General features: G+C 37.4%; 1 protein-coding gene across 7 annotated transcripts in view; it reads left to right on the top strand.

Annotated features, from left to right (window-relative positions):
* Nucleotides 1-22,322, top strand: part of OPHN1 (oligophrenin 1) — a 734,952-nt gene that overhangs the window by 533,376 nt on the left and 179,254 nt on the right. For all 7 annotated transcript variants that reach the window (XM_065915121.1, XM_065915123.1, XM_065915118.1 and 4 more), the window contains 2 exons: nt 2,513-2,660; nt 19,482-19,805. In XM_065915121.1, the coding sequence (XP_065771193.1) occupies nt 2,513-2,660; nt 19,482-19,805 (472 nt within the window). The remainder of the gene's footprint in view (nt 1-2,512; nt 2,661-19,481; nt 19,806-22,322) is intronic.

The following is a 22,322-nucleotide window of genomic DNA, read 5'->3' as shown; positions in this document are numbered from 1 at the left end:
AGGAGAAGAGGGAGGTAGATGATGAGATGGTTAGATAGCATCACCAACTCAATGCACATGAACTTGAGCAAACTCCGGGAGATAGTGGAGGACAGGGAAGCCTGGCGTGCTACAGTCCATGGGGTTGCAAAGAGGCGGACATGAGTTAGCAACTGAACAACAACAATAGCAGTGTTAGAAAGTGATAATAAAATAAGTTAAATAGAGATGGGGGATAGGAAGTAGAGCAGAGGGAAGCATGTCAAAATTTTGATACATTTATCTGCAAAGACTCACTGAGGGGAGTGTATTTGATCATTAATCCTACTGAAATCAAAAGCACGAGCTATGGATATGGTTACCTGGAAGAAGCTCACTCCAGGTAGATGAAACATTCAGTGCAAAGTCCCTGGTGCATTTGATAAATAACAAGGAACATCTTTTCATGTGTCTTTTAGCCATCTGTATGTCTTACACTGTTGGTGGGAACGCAAACTAGTACAGCCGCTATGGAGAAGAGTGTGGAGATTTCTTTAAAAAAAAACTGGAAATAGAACTGCCATATGACCCAGCAGTACCACTTCTGGGCATACACACTGAGGAAACCAGATCTGAAAGAGACACGTGCACCCCAATGTTCATTGCAGCACTGTTTATAATAACCAGGATATGGAAGCAACCTAGATGCCCATCAGCAAACGAATGGATAAGGAAACTGTGGTACATATACACCATGGAATATTACTCAGCCATTAAAAAGAATTCATTTGAATCAGTTCTAATGAGATGGATGAAACTGGAGCCCATTATACAGAGTGAAGTAAGCCAGAAAGATAAAGGCCATTACAGTATACTAACACATATATATGGAATTTAGAAAGATGGTAAGGATAACCCTATATGCAAAACAGAAAAAGAGAAACAGATGTACAGAACAGACTTTTGGACTCTGTGGGAGAAGGCAAGGGTGGGATGTTTCAAGAGAACAGCATTGAAACATGTATATTATCAAGGGTGAAACAGATCACCAACCCAGGTTGGATGCATGAGACAAGTGTTCGGGCCTGGTGCACTGGAAAGACCCAGAGGGATGCAGTGGGGAGAGAGGTGGAAGGGGGATCAGGATGGGGAATACATGTAAATCCATGGCTGATTCATGTCAATGTATGGCAAAAACCACAACAATTTTGTAAAGTAATTAGCCTCCAACTAATAAAAATAAATGGAAAAAAATAACAAGGAATATTTGTAACAACTACTACATCTGCTTAAGGTGCTCACAAAATGGTAGCTATTTAGAATATTATTACTAATGATGACACCAGAAATATGACCTAAAAGTATATGGCCTCAAAGCTCATCTGCTTGCTACTATGTCATATTCTTTTTTCCCTATTCCATGAGATACTGAAACATGTACTGCCTTATGATTCTTATTACTTTGTTCTCTATCATTGTGCAGCTTTCACACAGGCTTGCCTTGTGTTCCCAATCATGTAAGTTCTGTGTCTATGCAAACTATGTTGATTCTTGCCTGATAGAATGTTGGGCTATGACATTATTTTGCACAAATCATTGGGATTGATTTCATTATTGCAATGGAACCAGTTCCCTTCCTCCATCATCACATATGTGTGTCTTTCCAAACTGTGTTCACTCTGGCCTAAAAGGTCATTCTCCCCAGGGATAGGAAGATCCTTAAGTACATTTGAGACACTATATACAAATTCTAATCACAGCTCCTCCCTCACTTATCCAGCAATTATCATAACTTCCAAAGAACTTTGTTTTTATCCTTTCTCTTTTGAATAAGTAATGAGTACATGGCTTGAAAATTTTTTAAATCAAAATGATATAGAAGTGAAAAATAAGTTTCCTCCATTCTTCCCTGAGCCACTCATTATTCCTGTCTTGTGCAAACAATGTAATCCGTTTCTTGGTATCTTTTCAGAAATATTGAATGCATGTGGGTGTTTTTAATCATTTTTCACACCCCACCTCTACCCATACAATGTCCTTTAACTAACTTCCCACTTGGTTCTCACCACATCCTGTGATAGGTTGTGCTCCCTGCAATTTACAGATGAAGAAGCTAAGGCTCAGAGATGGGAGGTGAATATTTAATGAGTTTTGCTTGGAAACCTTTTTGACAGTTTCCCAGGCAGTAAGTGGAAAATTCAGGACTGATGTTCCACAATTTTTTAAATAATAATTTAATTGGTTTTGTTCAGTGAATATGTGTCACACAGCAATTCCATCTAACATATAGAAGAGTACATCCTGATGTTGCCATTTTTGTCTGCATTCTTTCCTCCGCACTGAGAAATCCCAGGTCCTGCACCTCAAACATGGTGGGAAATCGCTACTTGCTGGTGGTTAGAGTGTTTAGGAAAAATATCCCCAATTCCTCTAGTAATATTAGAATTTCTCTGGCAGACACTAGATGTAATGCTGATGGGCATCAACTGGTAGTTAGCATTAGGAATACAAAAAGTTGATCTAACTGTTTTCTGGAAATACTCCCCTTCTACAGATCTATTCAGGTCCACCTGAGGAAAGTGCTGCACCCCCAGTGCCTCCACCTCGAGTAACAGCAAGAAGACACAAACCAATTACAATTTCAAAGCGCTTGCTGAGGGAAAGGACAGTTGTCTATACTTCTTCCCTGGATGAAAGTGAAGGTCAGTACTAAAGTTTACCCTTATCTTCTTAATTGTGACTGGAGATAAAAAGTATATTGAAAAGCAGAAGTGGAGGCATAATTATTTTTTTCCATGTAAAGGTAGACTTTTTTCTGGGTCCTGAGCCAGGCAAGGCAAGGTTTGTAAAATTTGTGCCCAAAGAGTGAATTAGTCTTTTGGCAGTGGATAGGACAGAGATGAACCCATCCTAATCAATTTACAGATGAATCTGCAAAATCATTTTCCCTTAGCAGGTCAGTGGGAGATACAAGGTGTTCTTAAATCTGTACCTCAATACATTGAAATAGGTGAGCAATGTGTTTTCTGAATATTCTGAGATTTTAAATAAAATTCTGCTAACACAGGGGACTGATGGCTTAATAGGAGTTTCTAGTGCTTGTCCCTTCACAGTAACATGAATGAATTCAAACAACTATCTATGCAAGAAAAGTCCTTCAATGAGAGCTATGGAATCCATATGAGAGATAAGAATACCTGGGTGGAGTACAGAAATAAGAAAAAAGTACATTGCAGATGCTAGAAAGGACACTTTCATATTACCCATGTCACCCTTCCCCAAAGCTCACACTATGTAGTCCAGGGAGAGATCCCCTCCACATGGAGAAAGGAGAGTGAGGGGAGCAATTAGCTTTACCTTGGACTGCAGCACCAGGCCCACCCCAGTAAACCCAAGCACCAACTCATCCCCCATTTTTCCAGACTCCAGGCCAGCCTCTACCAAGCTAGGCTCTAGACCTGCCCCAGTACTAGGCCATTCTGTGCAGCCTCAGGCTCTAAGCCTGCCCCTAAAGACCCAGAATCCAGGACCAACACATGCCAAGCTGGCCCTGTGGCTCTAATCACCAGGATGTAACCACAGCTCAGCTTCCAGTCCAGTCTTCTGTGGACCAAGCTTCCAGGTCTGTCTCAGTGCCAGACTAGCCCCCTGGGCCTAGGCTTCAAGATCCAGGCTGATCCCCTGCAGATCCAGGCTGAAACCTTGCCCATTCACTGACCCAGGCACCAGATCAGCCTACTCAAGGACTCCAGCAGCAAGCTCACCTGGGGAGCCTGCCAGGTGTCCTACACAGAATCTATGGTTGTGCTAATGGATAAACGGCTTTCCTCGCCAAAGTCAATCTATAAAAATGGGAAGAATGCCTAGTTCTTCAAATAGGGAAACACCAACTAAAGGCCACTAGGCTGAGGATTAATCAGGGAAACATGACACCACCAAAAGAACAAAATAAGGCAACATGAACTGGTCCTAATGAAATGGATATCTATGAACTGTCTGAAAAGGAATTCCAAATAACCATTTAAAGAAGCCCAGTGAGCTACAAGAGAACTCAGACAACTAAACAAAATCAGGAAAATGATGCATGAGAAGTTCAAGAAAGTCATGGAAATCATAAAAAAGAACCAAAAAGAAATTCTGGAACTGAGGAGAAGAAAGAATCACTGCATTCAAAGACAGGTCACTTAAAATTATCCAGTCAGAGGAACAAAAGGAAAAAAGATTATAAAAGAGACTTATGGGACACCATACACAAACCAATATACACATATGGGAGGGAGTCACAGAAGGAGCACAGAAAGTAAAAGGGGCACAAAGCTTATTTAAAGAAATAATGACAAAAAAATTCCTAAATCTGGAGGAGGAGCTGAAAACCTGGATCCTTGAAGCCCAAAGAAATGCAAATAACCTAAACATAAAGAGATTTTAGCCAAGACACATTTTTATAAAATTCTCAAAATTCCAAGACAAAGAGAATTTTGAACATACCACGAGAAAAGCAAATAATCAAATAAAAGGAAACTCCGATAATACTATGTGCAGTTTCCTCATCTAAAACCTTGCAGTCCAGAAGAAAGTGGGATGATATTTTCAAGGTACTAAAAGGAAATAACTTCCAATCAGGAATACCATATTAGACAAAGTAATCCTTCAGAAATGAGGAGAGAGAAAACTTTTCCAGACAAACAAACTTGAAGGAATTGATCACCAATAGACTTGGTTCAAAAGAAATATTAAAAGATAGCATACTAAGTGAAGTAAGCCAGACAGGGAAAGACAAATGTCATGTGAAATTTGCTTATATGTAAAATCTCAAAAAAGAAACAGATGCAAATGAACATAATTACAAAACAGAAATAGAACCACAGACATAGAAAACAAACCTATGATAACCAAAAGGGAAAGTGGGGGAGGGATAAATTAGGAAGTTGGGATTAACACATACACATTCAGTTCAGTTCAGTTCAGTTCAGTCACTCAGTCGTGTCCAACTCTTTGCGACCCCATGAATCGCAGCATGCCAGACCTCCCTGTCCATCACCAACTCCCAGAGTTTACTCAAACTCATGCCCATCGAGTCGGCGATGCCATCCAGCCATCTCATCCTCTGTCGTCCCCTTCTCCTCCTGCCCCCAATCCCTCCCAGCATCAGGGTCTTTTCCAATGAGTCAACTCTTTAAATGAGGTGGTTTTAGAAAAGGCAGAGGAACCAGAGATCAAATTGCCAATATCTGCTGGATCATCAAAAAAGCAAGAGAGTTCCAGGAAGATATCTATTTCTGCTTTATTGACTACTCCAAAGCCTTCGACTGTGTGGGTCACAATAAACTAGAAAATGCTGAAAGAGATGGGAATACCAGAACACATACACATTACTATATATAAAATAGATATATGTGTTGATATATTGCCAAAAAAATCACAATGTTGTAATTATCCTTTAATTAAAATAAAAAAATAGATAGCCAGTGAAGACCTATTGTATAACACAAGAAAGTGCACTCAGTCTTTTTAATAACCTATAAGGGAAAAGAATCTAATAGAGGTGTGTGTGTGTGTGTGTGTGTATATATATATATATATATATATATATATATATATATATATATATATAGGGAGAGGGAGAGAGAGAGAGAAGTCAAGATGGTGGAATAAAAGGATGTAGAATTCATGTCTCTTCACAAGTGCATCAGGAATACATATACAAATATAAAAATTCTCACAGAGCACCTGCTAAACACTAGTGGAAGACTGTGGACAGGTAAAAGAAAAGAAAACTGTCCTTGCAACTGGATAGATTGAAAGAAGTGAAAAAAGAAAAGAGGAATCAAAAAGGGACCAGTAACTCTGGCAGGAATCTGAAGGTGAGGAGAGTAAGCCAAAAAGGAAAAGCAAATATTATACATTAATGCATATATACAGAATCCAGAAATGTGGTATAATTGATCTTTTTGCAGAACAGAAATAAAGACACTAACTTACAGAACAAATGTATGGGAGGAGGAAAAGGGAAGTAGGGTGAATTGGGAGACTGGGATTGACATACATACACTGCCATGTGTAAAACAGATAACTAATGAAAATCTGCTGTATAGCACAGGGAACTCCACTCATTGCTCTGTGGTAACCTAACTAGGAAGGACATTTTAACAAAGAGGGGATATGTGTAAACATTTGGCAGATTCACTTTGCTGTACAGCAGAAACTGATGCAGCAGTATAAAAGAACTATACTCCAATAAAAAAGAATATATGTAACTGAATCACAGTGTTGTACATCTGAAACTAACACGACATTGTAAATCAACTGTACTTCAATAAAATAAGTAAATAAATAAGTAAGACATGCTAAAAGAGTCAGTCCAGTTCAGTTAAGTCATTCATTTGTGTCCAAATCTTTGCGACCCCATGGACTGCAGCACAACCGGCCTCCCTGTCCATCACCAACTCCTGGAGCTTACTCAAACTCATGTCCATTGAGTGGGTGATGCCATCTACCATCTCATCCTCTGTCGTCCCCTTCTCCTCCTGCCTTCAATTTTTCCCAGCATCAGGGTCTTTTCAGATGAGTCAGTTCTCCGCATCAGGTGGCCAAAGTATTGGAGTTTCAGCTTCAGCATCAGACCTTCCAATAAATATTCAGGACTAATTTCCTTTCGGATGGACCAGTTGGATCTCTTTGCAGTCCCAGGGACTCTCCAGAGTCTTCTCCAGCACCACAGTTCAAAAGCATCTGTTAAAAAAAAAAAAAGCATCAATTCTTCTATGTTCAGCTTTCTTTATAGTCCAGCTCTCATATCATACATGACTACTGGAAAAGTCATAGCTTTGACTAGACAGAACTTTGTTGGGAAAGTAATGCGTCTGCTTTTTAACATGCTGTCTAGGTTGGTCATAACTTTTCTATCAAGGAGCAAGTGTCTTTTAATTTCATGGCTGCAGTCACCATCTGCAGTGATTTTGGAGCCCCCCAAAATAAGGTCTGTCACTGTTTCCATTGCTTCCCCATCTATTTGCTGTGAAGTGATGCGACCAGATGCCATGATATTAGTCTTCTGAATTTTGAGTTTTAAGCCAACTTTTTCACTCTCCTCTTTCACTATCATCAAGAGGCTATGTAATTCTTCTTTGCTTTTTGCCATAAGGGTCGTGTCATCTGCATATCTGAGGTTATTGATATTTCTCCCAGCAATCTTGATTCCAGCTTGTGCTTCCTCCAGCCCAGTGTTTCTCATGATGTAGTCTGCATATAAGTTAAATAAGCATGGTGACAATATACAGCCTTCATGTACTACTTTCCTGATTTGGAACGAGTCTGTTTTTCCATGTTCAATTCTAGCTGTTGTTTCCTGACCTGCATACAGATTACTTAAGAGGCAGGTCAGGTGTCCTGGCATTCCCATCTCTTTCAGACTGTTCCACAGTTTGTTGTGATCCACACAGTCAAAGGCGTTGGCATAGTCAATAAAGCAGAAGTAGATATTTTTTTGGAACTCTCTCACTTTCTCAATGATCCAACGGATATTGACAATTTGTTCTCTGGTTCTTCTGCCTTTTCTAAATCCAGCTTGAACAGCTGAAAGTTCACGGTTCATGTACTCTTGAAGGCTGGTTTGGAGAAGTTTGAGCATTACTTTGCAAGAGTGTGAGTTGAGTGCAACTGTGCACAAGTTTGAGCATTCTTTGGCATTGCCTTTCTTAGAGACTGGAATTAAAACTGACCATTTCCAATCCTGTGGCCACTGCTGAGTTTTCCAAATTTGCTGGCATATTGAGTGCAGCACTTTCACAGCATCGTCTTTCAGGATTTGAAATAGCTCAACTGGATTCCAACACCTCCACTAGCTTTGTTCATAGTGATGCTTCTTAAGGTCCACTTGACTTCACATATCAGGATATCTGACTCTAGGTGAGTGATCACACCATCGTGATTCTCTGGGTCATAGAGATCTTTTTTGTACAATTCTGTGTAAACTTGCCACCTCTTCTTAATATCTTCTGCTTCTGTTAGGTCCATACCATTTCTGTCTTTTATTGTGCCCATCTTTGCACGAAATTTTCCCTTGGTATCTCTAAATTTCTTGAAGAGATCGCTAGTCTTTCCCATTCTGTTGTTTTCCTCTATTTCTTTGCATTGATCGCTGAGGAAGGCTTTCTTATCTCACCTTGGTATTCTTTTGAACATTGCATTCAAATGAGTATATCTTTCCTTTGCCTTTCACTTCTCTTCTTTTCATAGCTGTATGTAAGGCCTCCTCAGACAGCCATTTTACCTTTTTGCATTTCTTTTTCTTGGGAATGGTCTTGATCCCTGCCTCCTGTACAATGTCACAAACCTCCGTCCATAGTTCTTCAGGCACTCTGTCTATCAGATCCAGTCCCTTGAATCTATTTCTCACTTCCACTGTATAACCCTAAGTGATTTGATTTACATCATACCTGAATGATCTAGTGGTTTTCCCTACTTTCTTCAATTTAAGTCTGAATTTGGCAATAAGGGGTTCATGATCTGAGCCACAGTCAGCTCCCAGTCTTTGTTTTGCTGACTATATAGAGCTTCTCCATTTTTGCCTGCAAAGAATATGATCAATCTGATTCTGATTATGTCAACTTGTAGAGTCTTCTTTTCTGTTGTTGGAAGAGGGTGTTTGCTATGACCAGTGCATTCTCTTGGCAAAACTTATTAACCTTTGTCCTGCTTCATTCCGTACTCCAAGGCCAAATTTGCCTGTTACTCCAGGTAGCTCTTGACTTCCTACTTTTGCATTCCGGTCCCCTATAATGAAAAGGACTTCTTTTTGGGGTGTTAGTTCTAGAAGGTCTTGTAGATCTTCATAGAACCATTCAACTTCAGCTTCTTCAGCATTACTGGTCAGGGAAGGCTTTGATTACTGTGATATTGAATGGTTTGCCTTAGAAACAAACAGAGATCATTCTGTCATTTTTGAGATTGCATTCAAGTACTGTATTTCAAACTCTTTTGTTGACTATGATGGGTATTCAAGTTCAAATTAGTGGACATAAACAATATGAAAACCTGAAAGTATAATCCAAATTTTTAAAGATGAGAATATAACCCAATTCACAATATTCTACTTTAATAGTGATGTGTAAATCACTTTTAACTCTAGTATGAAAGTGAAAATACAAAAGTACTTAAAATTACTTTATGTACAATAATTTATTAATGGTTACACAATCTAAAAATCTATAAATTATGGCATCAATAGCATAAAATGGAGGGGTAGGAAAAAGTAAAATGTACAGTTATTGTATATAGTCAATGTTACTTTGCTAGTTTCAAACAGACTGTTATGTTTTATATAAACTTCAATAAAAAGACTACAAATATACAAAGCAATGTTGAGAAAGAAGAGCAAATTTGAAGATATCACGCTTTCTGATTTTAAAATATAATATGAAACTATAGTAACCTACACAGTGTAGTTCTGGCATAAAAGAAGACATATAGACCAATGAAATAGAATAATGAGCCTAGAAAAAGTACACACATTTATGGTCAGTTAACCTTTGACAATGGGGTCAAGATTACACAATGGAAAAGTATAGTCTTTTCAATACATGATATTGGGGAAAATTGATATCCACATGCAGAGAAACTGGATCCCTATCTCACACGGTGTACAAAGATCAACTCAAAATGGATTAGAGACACAGATGTAGGACCTATAGATGTAAAACTACAAGAAGAAAGTGTAGGGGGAAAGCTACTTGGAATTGTCTCATCTGGGCAGTGATTTGTTTGGATATAACTCAAAATGTACAAGCAACGAAAGCATAATAGACAGATGTGATTGCAGAATGCTAAACACCTTCTTCACAGCAAAGGAAACAATCAAGAAAGGGAAGAGACAACCTACAGAATTATATGAAGATATTTGCAAACCATATATCTAATAAGGGATTAATGTCCAAAATAAATAAGAAACTCATACTACTCAAGAATTAACCCAAATTTTAAAGGTCAAAGTACCTAAACAGACATTTCTTAGAACATGACATATAAATGGTCAACAGATATATGGAAAGTTGCTTAACATCACTGATCACCAGGGAAATGCAAATCAAAATAACAATGAGATATCACCTCACACCTCTTAGGATGACAAAACATCGTGAGAGTTGAGAAGAACTTGGAGAAAAGGGAACTCCTTTACATTGTTGGTAGTAATGCAAATTAGTGCAGCTATTGTGGAAAACAATATGTAGGTTTCTCAAAAAATTAAAAATAAACTACCATATAAATTTGTCAACTGTCTAGTTGAGTGTCCAAAGTATGCTCAAACATTCATACAAAGCCCCTTTTCAAAGACTTGGAGTCATATTTGTGCTTGATGTTTTAAAGTAATCTCTGCCTAATCATTAGCTAACCAAAAAGCTAACTAAGCAGTGTCTTTGGTGGCCACACTCGACAAATGATAAATATTTAACAGAAATGGGTGGAAAAAGTCAGTAAACAAACTAACAACAATAACTAAAACAAATACAACAACAACAAATTGGGGAGGAGAGAAAATCTGATTTCCAGAGATGCTATATTACTTAAACTATCCAGTTTTCAATAAAAAATATGAGATATGTAAAGAAACAAGAAAGCATGACCCATTCACAAGAAGAAAAACAAAAAACAGTCAGAACATGGTTTCACAAAGACTAGCATTTGAATGTTTATAGAAGCTTTGTACATACCAGCCAAAAGCTGTAAACAACCTAAATGTTCGTTAACTGACAAATGAACAAACAAATTGTGGTATATACATACAATGGAGTACTACTCAGCAATAACACACAGGAATGAACCACTGATACATAAATCATCCCTATCCTCCAGGTATATCAGGTTCTTTCAAGACCTCTAGCATGCCCTCATAACACAGGCCTCTGTACTTGCTATTCCCTTTGCTGGACACTTTCCCCTGTGCCTTCACATGACTGGGTCATTCTCATGCTTCTGATCCTGAGACCTTGTCCAGATAAATGCTACCTCCCCAAAAGACCCTCCTTAGCCACACCCAAAGTGGCTCTCCTTGGTTGTTTGCCTCTGCCCTTAGTTTGTTTCACTCATGCCACTTACTAATAATTCTTCATGTTTTGTGATCATGCTACTTCTTTTTTGGTTGCCTATAGAATAATATTTACCAACTGTGTCAATTAAAAAAACACTACCAGTAATTCTATTTCTGAATATATGTCCAAAGGAAATGAAATTAGTATATTGAAAAGATATCTGCCCTGTCATGTTCATTGCAGCATTATTTACAATAGCCAAGATATGGAAATATCAAAGTGAAATATCAACAGGTGAATGGATAAAGAAAATCTGAGAGGTACACAGATACTTACCCAGAAACACACAGACTCACACACACACAATGGAATATTATTCAGCTTAGATAAAAAGAAGGAAAGTGTGTAATTTGTGACAACATGGATGAACCTGAAGGACTTTATGCTAAATGAAATGAACCAAGGACAGAAAGACAAATGCTGCATGATCTCACTTATATGTGAAATCTAAAAATGTCAAACTCATAGTAGCAGAAAATAGAATGGTGGTTGCCAGAGACTTGGAGAAGAGTGAAATGGGGAGGTGTTGATCAAACAGTACAAAGGTTCAGTTGTGCAGGATGAATACATTCTGGAAATATGATACAACACTGTGTTTGTCATTAATAATACTATATTGTATACTTGAAGCTTATGAAAAGAGTAGATCTTCACTGTTCTTATCACACATAAAAAAATGGAAACTATGTGAGGTAATTGATATGTTAATTAGATTGAGTGTGGTACTCATTTAACAATATATTCATATATCAAAATATCATATTGGAAAAAAAAAACAAAATATCATATTGGATACTGTAAACATATACAATGTTTGTCAATTTTATCCCAATAAAGTTGGAGAGAAAATCAGCTCACATGGATTGAGTAAGTACTGTGTTAGGTGGAATTAAGACACCACCCCTGGCCTCAAGGAGTTTATAGGCTAAATGGAAATAGATGACAGATAGATAAATAAATGCCATTGAGTAGAATAATTGTTAGTATGGAACCTGCACCAATTCTAAATGGGTCTTTCTCCTCAGTACTCTTTAGAGACCATTTTTTTGTCAAGATAACCAGCAATCTCCATGTGCTACTCCACTATTCTTACCATACTCAGCTTGTGAGCAACATTTCAGTTTACTTCTTCCTTCTTGAAATTCTTCTTTCTTGAAACATTTTATTCATTTTGCTTTCAGGACACCAAACTCTCCTTCTACCTCACTAGACATTCTCAGTCTCCTCTTGGTTTTCCTTCTCTTCTCAATTTCTGCATGTTGGAAGGTCCCAGAGTTTTGTATTTCTCAGTCTGCCTTTCTGTCTATATTTGTTTCCTGCATGATTGCATTGTCTCACAGCTTTAAATATCTTTTAAATATGAGGATGATTTCCAAATTTGCATATCTGGGAGTATTAGCTTCCTTCTTCCCATCTTAAACTCACTGCATAACAGTTCTCCTTAGATGACTCAAGGAAATCTCAAATTTAAAATGTACAAATACCCTAGATTCCCTATTCCTCCTCAATCTGGTTTTCCTCTGGTCTCCCTCGTCTAAGTAATTGGTAACGTTTTTGTTGTTTTTCAGTCACTAAATCATGCCCAATTCTTCGTGACCCCATGGACTGTGGTATGCCAGGTTCCTCTGTCCTCCACTGTCTCTGGAGTATGCTCAAATTCATGTCCATTGAGTTGGTGACACTATCTTAACTATCTCATCCTCTGCCACCCCATTCTCCTTTTGCCTTCAGTCTTTCCCAGTATCAGGGTCTTTTCCAGTGAGTCAGCTCTTCACATCAGGTGGTCAAAATATTGGAGCTTCAGCTTCAACAATAGTCCTTCCAATGGATAATCAGGGTTGATTTCCTTTAGGACTGACTGGTTTGATCTCTTTGCAGTCCAAGAGACTCTCAAGACTTCTTCTCCAGCACCACAACTTGAAAATATCAGGTCTTTGACGCTCAACTTTCTTTATGGCCCAACTCTCACATCCATACATGACTACTGGAAAAGCCATAGCTTTGCCTATATGGACCTTTGTCAGCAAAGTAATGTCTCTGCTTTTTAATATGCTGTCTTGGTTGGTCATAGCTTTCCTTCCAAGGAGCAAACATCTTTTAATTTCATGGCTGCAGTCATCACCATCTGCAGTGATTTTGGAGCCCCCCAAAATAAAATCCGCCACTGTTTCCATTTTTCCCCATCTATTTGCCACGAAATAATGGGACAAGATGCCATAATCTTATTTTTTTGATTGTTGAGTTTTAAGCCAGCTTTTTCACGCTCCTCTTTCACCTGCATCAATAGGCTCTTTATTTCCTCTTCAATTTCTCCCATTAAAGTGATATCATTTGCATATATGAGATTGTTGATATTTCTCCCAGCAACCTTGATTCCAGATTGTGATTCACTCAGCCCAGATGAATTGACAATACCAGTCACCTAGTTGGTAAGGACAAAAACTTTCAGATCATCTTTGAATATTCTCTTTGCTTTTTCCCTCATACCTAATTCATCAGCAATTCCTGTTAGCTCTATGTGCACATTATATGCTGAACCTACTAATTCGTACTGCTACCTTACTAGTTGAGCCAGCATCATCTTTTACTTGAGTGGCTACAGAAGCTTCCAAACTATTATCTTTACTTTTCTACTTGCCTGACAACAGTTTGTTCTCTGAGGCAGCCAGTAAGATATACAATCTTTTAAAACTTTAAATCATATCATATCATTCCCTCTGATCTAAATTTCCAGTGACTTCTCTTAATTTTTAGAAGAAAATTTACATTTTATTTTGCATTATATGGTCTGCACATATGCTTTTTATCTCATTTCTGAACTTCACTATCTCTCTGTATCCTTTGTTCTCTGCTCTGATCTCACTGGTTTTGCTATTCCTTATAGATGTCAAACTTACCCAAGGGCCTTTTCATTTGCTGTTTTCTTGGTCCTAAACAGTCTTCCTCCAGAATTATGCACTTTCACTCATTCATTCAGATCTCTGCTAAATGACATCTCTTCATAGAGACCTTCTCTGAGTACTTTATTTAAATAGATCTTTCTCCTCCTCCATTACTCTCTGTCCTTTAAACTGCTTTATTTTATTCATTTCACTTGCTGCCATTAATATTTAATCACATGTCTATTGTCTGTCTTTCTCAATAGAATATCAGATTCACTTTCATCACCAGCCTCTAGAACAATTCCTATATATTGCATGTGTTCAGTAAATACTTGTAGAATAAATGAGTGGGTGTAGAGGGAATAATGAAGAGAAAAAGATCACCCAGCTTAAGGGATCACCTCCTTAGGAGATGATATAGCATTTAGTTAAAAGTGAAAGGGAACATTCAATGCTTACCCTGTTGTTCCATAATCTCATTTTAATTGGATAAACTCACTTATTTGTCTATTCACAATCTCCCCAAATACACATCAGAAAATATAATTTCTATGCCAGCAGAAAATTTTCACTTTGTATCCCATAGTATACGGCATATCATATGTCCTCAATAAATATGTGTAATTAATGAATGAACTAGGTGTTGGTAGACCTGAGGTAAACTTCATCTTGGCTCCTAGCTTGCTGAATAACTTGGTGTAGTCATTTCTTTATTCTGGGTCTTAATTTGCCCCTCTGTGTGATGAGGTCTTCGTGCCATAAGTTCACCAATGGGATCACCTACCTTAGCCATACCTTTTTTTTTTTTAACTGAGATAAAAATTCACCCTTTTCAAGGGTAGGTCAGTGCGTTTAGAATATTCATAAGCTTGTGCAACAGTCTAATTCCAGAACATCCTCATCATCCAAAAAGAGCCTTGTACCTCCCAATATTCCCCTCCTCCCTCATTCTTGATAATCACTAATTTACTTTCTGTCTCTATGGATTGCCTATTCTGAGAAAATTTCATATAAATGGAATCATACAATCTGTGGTCTTTCTGTGGCTGGCTTCATAGGATAATGATTTCAAGGTTCATTCATTATGAAGTATGTATCAATACTTCATATCCTTTTATGAATGAGCAATATTTTATTATATGGATATAACACATTTTGTTTATCATTCATCATTTGCTGGATACTTGGATTGTTTCCACTTTTTGCTATAATACTACTATGAACATTTATGCACAGATTTTTATGTGGATATATGTTTTCAGTGATTCTTGGTGTATATATAGCAGTGGAATTTCTGGGTCATACAATCACTGTATATTTTATCTTCGAGGAATCATTTTGAAGCTATTTTTAAAATCAGGTGCACTATTTTATTTTCCCACCAATAAGGTATGACAGTTCCAATTTCTCTGCATTTTCGCCAGCATTGTCTTTTCTGTCTTGATTTAGTAAAATTGTATATGTTCAAGTTACACAAAGTGATGATTTAATACACATATACATAGTGAATTGATTATTACAGTCAAACTAATAGACATGTATTTTTTTTTTTGGATGACAGTACCTGAAATCCACTCTCTTCGCAAGTTTCCATTATTCAATGCAGTATTGTTAGCTAAACTCATTATGGTAAACATTAGATTTCTAGACTTATTCATCCTATATAACCGCAATTCTGTATCCTTTGGCCAACATCTCCACATTTTCTCTATCCTCTTGCTCCTGGTAACCACTATGCTCTCTGCTTCTAAGTATTTGACTTTTAAGCATTCCACATATAAATGAAATTATGTAATTTTTTCTTTATTTGTCTGACTTATTTCACTTAGCATAATATCTTCTAGATTCATTCATATTATAGCAAATGAATGGCAAGAGATCTTTCTTTTTTAAGGCTGAAACAAAGTCTTTATTCATCTACTGATGGATACTTAGGTTGTTTCCATATCTTGTTATCTTTTAATTCTAGCCATCCTAAATGGGTGTGAATTCATAGTCATTTAATCCTCATCACTTCTCATAGAGAAAGCATTGGAGGCTTTAGAGAGGGTGTGTAGTTTGCCTAACTCACACAGCTAACGAATGACAGAGAAGCAACTTGCATTCTTCTTATTCCAGAGCTCATTTATCTACTGTAATATTGTACTTCCTATAACCTCTTTGAACGCTGTTCTGAGAAAGAACAAATCCCTTTACTCACCACTGTTCTTTGCCAGTAGCATTTCATTATCTTACCTCTAAACTTGTTATTCCCCTCATATATAGTATTATAATGACTCCTTTCACTATCATCATGGACTCCCTCACACCTCCATATCTAAGCCCTGTGCATTCCACTCCGTTAATATCCCTTGAATCTGTCTCCCTTTGCTTCTGCTGCTGCTCCAGTTTAGATCCAGCAGCCCCCATTTGGTCTCCCTACCTCCAGTCTCCTCCAGTTTCTCTGGTTCTGTCTACTCTTCGTCATGAACCTAAGGGCATATTCAAAAATCACATGTGATAGTGCCACTTTCCTGTGAAAAAAAGTCATGGTCCTCTGCAGCCCAATGATAAAATTCATATTCCTGAACATGGCATTCATGATATAGCCCCACCCTACCTTAATAACTCTTCTCCAACTACTCACACTTTTTATCTAAAATTGGTTCCTATGCTCAAACCATGCTAAATATTTTCTTTTACATTTTCTTAAACAAACCATGAACTTTCATTCTTTCAAATTGCTCTCTCTTTGAAATTCCATTTCCCTCTTTTTCCATGTTTTGCAATCCTTCAAGGCCTAGCCCAAAATTACCTCTTTCACAAAATTTTCTTCAACACCACCAGAAAGAACTAGCACTGTCATTCTCATAGTGCTTATTTGCATGATTCTACCTGTATTATAATGATTGATATATTTCTCCTGCTGGACTAGTGTGCAACCTCTTAAAGCTATTCCCCATCACTTGCTTACACTTAGAAGAGAGGCCTCTAGTTGACCACTTGCCTATTTATGAGGCCTCCTTTCCTGATACTTATTCACTCCTAGTTCTCTGCAGTTTCTGAAGCTGACTTTTGTGTTTTCCCATGGAAATAGATGGCTGGTTAGAGAAAGGGGATGATGCTGAGCTTTATTACCCAACGGGAGCAATGAATGCTATCTTCAGAAAGAGTATGTACTCTGAAAACAGACTTCAAGCTATGAAAACTGGCTCTACCATATTAGTTGTGTGACACTGAGACTTTTAGGGCCTTTGATTTCTTATCTGTAAAATGGGACTAATAACAGTTTATAGAGTAGTTTTGAAGATTATGAGAGATAATCCTTGTAAAGCACTTAGAACAGGCCCTGACACAAAGAAAGTATTTACATAGTGGTATCTGTTATCATTATTATTATCATTGTCATTATTATAATTATTACCATTTTATCATTATTATTCAGCATATCCCAGAGCCTTGAAATGTTTTCCCTGGCAGAATGGCCTAGTTCCAAATCCCTATTGCTGCTATCATCATATGTCCTATTTCCAAGCCAGGAAAAGATCCTTTCCAATGTGGAAGGTAGTGGCCTGAGACTGTGTTTGTGGATCATCTTAATGAGACTGGACCTTCTTTTACTGTACTGAGATAGTGATGATACTAGAGCATGACCAATCCCTGTTGTTTTCCCTAAATGAGAACAGGGATGGAATTTCCTAGAGTCTCTTCACCAAAAGAAAGCATTCAGATAGAAACATGTAACTGAGACGTTAGACTCAAAGCATGTGGGAGAATGAATTTATATCACTTCATGTGTGACATAAGAATTTACTTCATACTTTATAGAAGGTACATGTGCTTGAAGTTAATCCTAAGTGCTGGCGGTTAGATGGCCTCTGCCACAAGACATCTTCTGGAAGCATGTGATCTAATTACATGGCACTTTTGAGCTATGTCAATAGTAGTATTATTAATGAGTCTTTGATATTTTTTGTTTGACTAGTCTGATGGCAGTTGTACTAGGGTTAATAAAAGCAGGGCTATATATCTATCCTGGGACCAAAGTAGGGGAACTATAGAGGAACTCCTTGGCTCTAATCCTTATGGTGGTAGCAGCAGTGCAGTGATCAATAAATAGCTCCCAAGAAAAAGAAAACTCTTGGAGAAAAATTCTTTGAAACAAGACTTACTCTTTCTTTCCCCATGGAAACTCTTGCCCCACTGCCTACTGAGAACATAATAGTATAAATAATAACTAACAATTATTGAATGTTTATTATGTACCAGGCACTGAAGTAAGTATACTACCTCATGTAATCATCACCACAACCTCATGAGGTAGGTATTATTATTATTTCTATTTTACTGAGGAGAAAATTTTAGATATAGAGAGATTATGAACTTGCCCAAGATCTCACAGTTGGTAAGTAGGACAACTGGCTCCAGAACCTGCAGTCCTTTTAAAATTTTATTGTGGACAGTTTCAAATGTAAAAGGAAATTGTATATTTGATAAAAAATATACAGGATAACATAGAGCATAACATATTCCATATGTCCATATTGCCCAGCTTCAACATTTACAACTACATGCCCAATCTTGTTTCATTTATATCCTTACCCATTTCCCTAAAACAGACGTCATGTCGTTTCATCCATAAATGCTTCAGTATGTACCTGTAAAAGATGAAAACTCTTTTTTAACCAAAATCTCAATACCATTATCATACATAAAAGAAAAAAAAAACTAAACAAAATAGTAATTCCTTAAAGGCAATAACTATTTAGTCAGTGTCCTAATTTTCCTTCTTACATTAAAAAAAATTAATCAGGAACCAAATAGGACCCATGTGTTTTAATTGCTTGACATATTTCTCAGGTCTCATTTAGCTGACTAGAACCTCTGATCTTAACCACTACACTCAGATCTAGGTTTTCTATTACCAAGGAAGGTGACAATTTCCATATAGCAGGAGTTCTCAATTAGGGGTTCATTAACCGATTCAGGGGGATCTATGAATCTCTTAAAATTGGTTTTCAAATTTTTACATGTATTTGTGTAGGTTAATTTTTCTAGGGAGAATATCCTTGGCTCTCATTAGAGTCTCAAAGCTTTAGTTAAGACATAAGACAACTGAAAAGCATATGCTTTTGTCACAGGAAATTATAAACAATAGCTAGGGGAAGACCATAAAGTGGCTAGTTGAGGATGGAAAAAGAAGTTAAATTCTGTTTAGCACATTACACTGAAATATTGGAGATATTTCTAATTAACTTTTGAGATATATAGAAATAGTTAAGGATTAACTGATGTCTGTATTTGAAAGTAATATAATCTTGGCATATTGTGGTTTTGCTGAATTGTGCTTATGAAAATAATCAGATATTGAATTGAATTCCTTGTGTTATGAGACCTGTGTCTCCACATGAAGTGGGGTAAGTAGAGATTGATTTTTGTGAGATATCATTGATTTGTTCCATAACAATAGCTCCTTTGAATATGTATATAATTTTACAATCTTATGTCTACATGTCTAAAATGAAAAGGTGATAAAGGTTGTCATTAATCTTTCCTCTACACCAACTTTTCCTAGATGAAATTCAACATAGAACACCCAATGGTACTATCATCAGCAGCATAGAATCCCCCAAGCCACCACAATACCCCAAAATGCCTATGCAAAAAAGTGTGGAAGCAGATCCTGAGAGGAAGTCCCCAAGCAGGCTTGTTTCAGATGTCAAGTTGGAGTCCTGCCTCGAGGTGGATGTGGGGAAGTTGGTGTCTAGGCTGCAGGATGGAGGGACCAAGGCCATACCAAAGGCCAGCAATGGACCTGTGCCAGGCCCTGGGACCACTAAGGCCCCCTCTTTCCACATAAAGAGATCAGCACCTCGGCCCCTGGCTCACCACAAGGAGGGTAAGTGCTTGGAAATTCCATGAGGAAGAGAAATGACCTCAACTACTTTGCACCTTGGAACACTTATGAGGTTGTAGGTATTTAAGTAGAAATCTGTCCTGGTTTATTACTACTAATGTTGAAATCCTCTTTGCGACCCTATGGACTGTAGCCTGCCAGGCTCCTCTATCCATGGGGATTCTCCAAGCAAGAATACTGGAGTGGGTTGCCATGCCCTCCTCCAAGGGATCTTCCCAACCCAGGGATTGAACCCAGGTCTCCCACATTGCGGGCAGATTCTTTACCAGCTGAGCCATCCGGGAAGCCCAAGAATACTACAGTAGGTAACCTATTCCTTCTCTAGGGGATCTTCCTGACCCAGGAATCGAACCAGGGTCTCCTGCACTGCAGGTGGATTCTTTACCAGCTGATCTACCAGGGAAGCCCAAGAATATAAAAACCATTCACAATAATCACTAGAATGTATGCTTTATAAGGGAGGGATTTTTGGCTGTTTTATTTACTTCTATATCCCAAGTACTTAGAACAATGCCTGACTGTCACATAGTAGGTAATCATTATTTGTGGAATAAATTAATAATAATTATATTATTTTTCCTTTATAGGTTATTACAGGATATTGAATATAGTTCCTTGTGCTATATAGTATGACCTTGTTCATCCATTCGATATATAATAGTATGTATCTGCTAATCCCAGATTCCCAATCCATCCATCCTCCACATGACTCCCCCTTGGCAGCCACAAGGCTGTTCTCTATGTCTATGACTCTTTAAGGTTTCATAAAATAAGTTCATTTGTGTCATATTTTAGATTCCATGAATATTAGTGATACTATACTTGTCTTTCTCTTTCTGACTTACTTTACTTAGTATGATAATCTCTAGATCTATCCATGTTTCTTCAAATGACATTAGTTCATTCTATTTTTATGTTTGAGTAGTATTCCATACAATGTATCCATATATGTATACACACACACACACACACACACACACAGAGTGAGAGAGGAAGATTCCCAGGTGGCCCTAGTGGTAAAGAATCTGCCTGCCGATGCAGGAGACGCAAGAGACTCAAGTTTGATCACTGGGTTGGGAAGATCCCTGGGAATAGGTAATAGCAACCCACTCCAGTATTCTTATCTGAAAAATTCCATGAACAGAAGAGCCTGGCAAGCTACGGTCCATGGGGTCTCAAAGAATCAGACACAACTGAGTAACTGAGCATGCACACACACACACACACACACACACACACACATTGCATCTTCTTTATCCATTCATTTCTCAGTGGACATTTAGGTTGCTTCCATATGTCTTGGCAATATAAATAATGCTGCTGTGAACAGTGGCATGCATGTATCTTTTTGAATTGATATTATTTATTAATATAATTTTGCTGTTATTGCCATTTATTTATTTCTACTTCTATATGCATTATGGCATGCTCACCACCAAGAATTTACTCTCTATCCATCACCATACTGTTTATTCCTTTTACTCATTTCACCCCCTCCCTCCCCTCTGGTAACCATTGTTCTGTTCTTTGTATTTGCATGTTTGTTTTGTTTTAGTTTCATTTGTTCATTTATTTTGTTTTGTTCATTATTTTTTGTCTTTCTTCCACATAAATGAGATCATACAGTATTTGTTTTTCTCTTCTTTCACTTAGCATAATATGATTAAGGTTCACCCATGTTGTTGTGAATGACAGTATTTCATCTTTTTGTGGCACAGTAGTATTCCTTTCTATATATCACATCTTTACTTATTCATCCTTTGTTGGGCACTTAGGTTTTTCCCCATATCTTAGCTATTATAAATAATGGTGTGATGAACATAGAGTTGCATATATTTTTTTGAATTAGTATTTTCATGTTATTTGTATAATATCCAGAAATGGGATAGCTGTATCATATGGTAGTTCTATTCTTAATTTTTGAGGAATCTCCATACTGTGTTCTATAGTGGCTATACCAAGTTACATTCCCACCAACAGTACAAGAGGGTTCACTTTTCTCCACACTCCTTTCCAAAATTTGTTACTGTCTTTTAAGAAATAGCCATTCTGATGGGCATGATGTGATACCTCACTGGGACTTTGATTTGGATTGCCCTAATAATTTATGATCTTGCACACATTTTAATATTCCTGTTGGCCATCATTATGTCTTTTTTGGAAAAACATCCATATAGTTATTCTATCCATTTTTAAAGTAAGTTGTTTAGGGTTTTTTGTTGTTGAGTTACATGAGTTCTTTAAATGGTTTGGAGATTAACCCCTTATAAGATATATGATTCGAAAATAGTTTCTCTCATTCAGTAGATTGTCTTTTCATTTTGTGGAAGGTTTCTTTTGCTGTGCAGAAGTTTGGTATAGTCCTATTTAGTTTGATATAATCTTATTAGCTTATTTTTGCTTTTGTTTCCCTTGCCTGAGGAAAATATTCAAAAAGATATTGCTAAGATCAATGTCAAAGAGTGTACTGCATATGTTTTCTTCTAGGAGTGTTATGGT

The sequence above is a fragment of the Muntiacus reevesi genome, chromosome X (genome assembly GCF_963930625.1).
Source record: "Muntiacus reevesi chromosome X, mMunRee1.1, whole genome shotgun sequence".
In the NCBI taxonomy this organism is placed as follows: domain Eukaryota; kingdom Metazoa; phylum Chordata; class Mammalia; order Artiodactyla; family Cervidae; genus Muntiacus; species Muntiacus reevesi.
The sequence above is the reverse complement of the archived record's forward strand: the minus strand, read 5'-3'. Positions and strand labels throughout refer to the sequence as shown.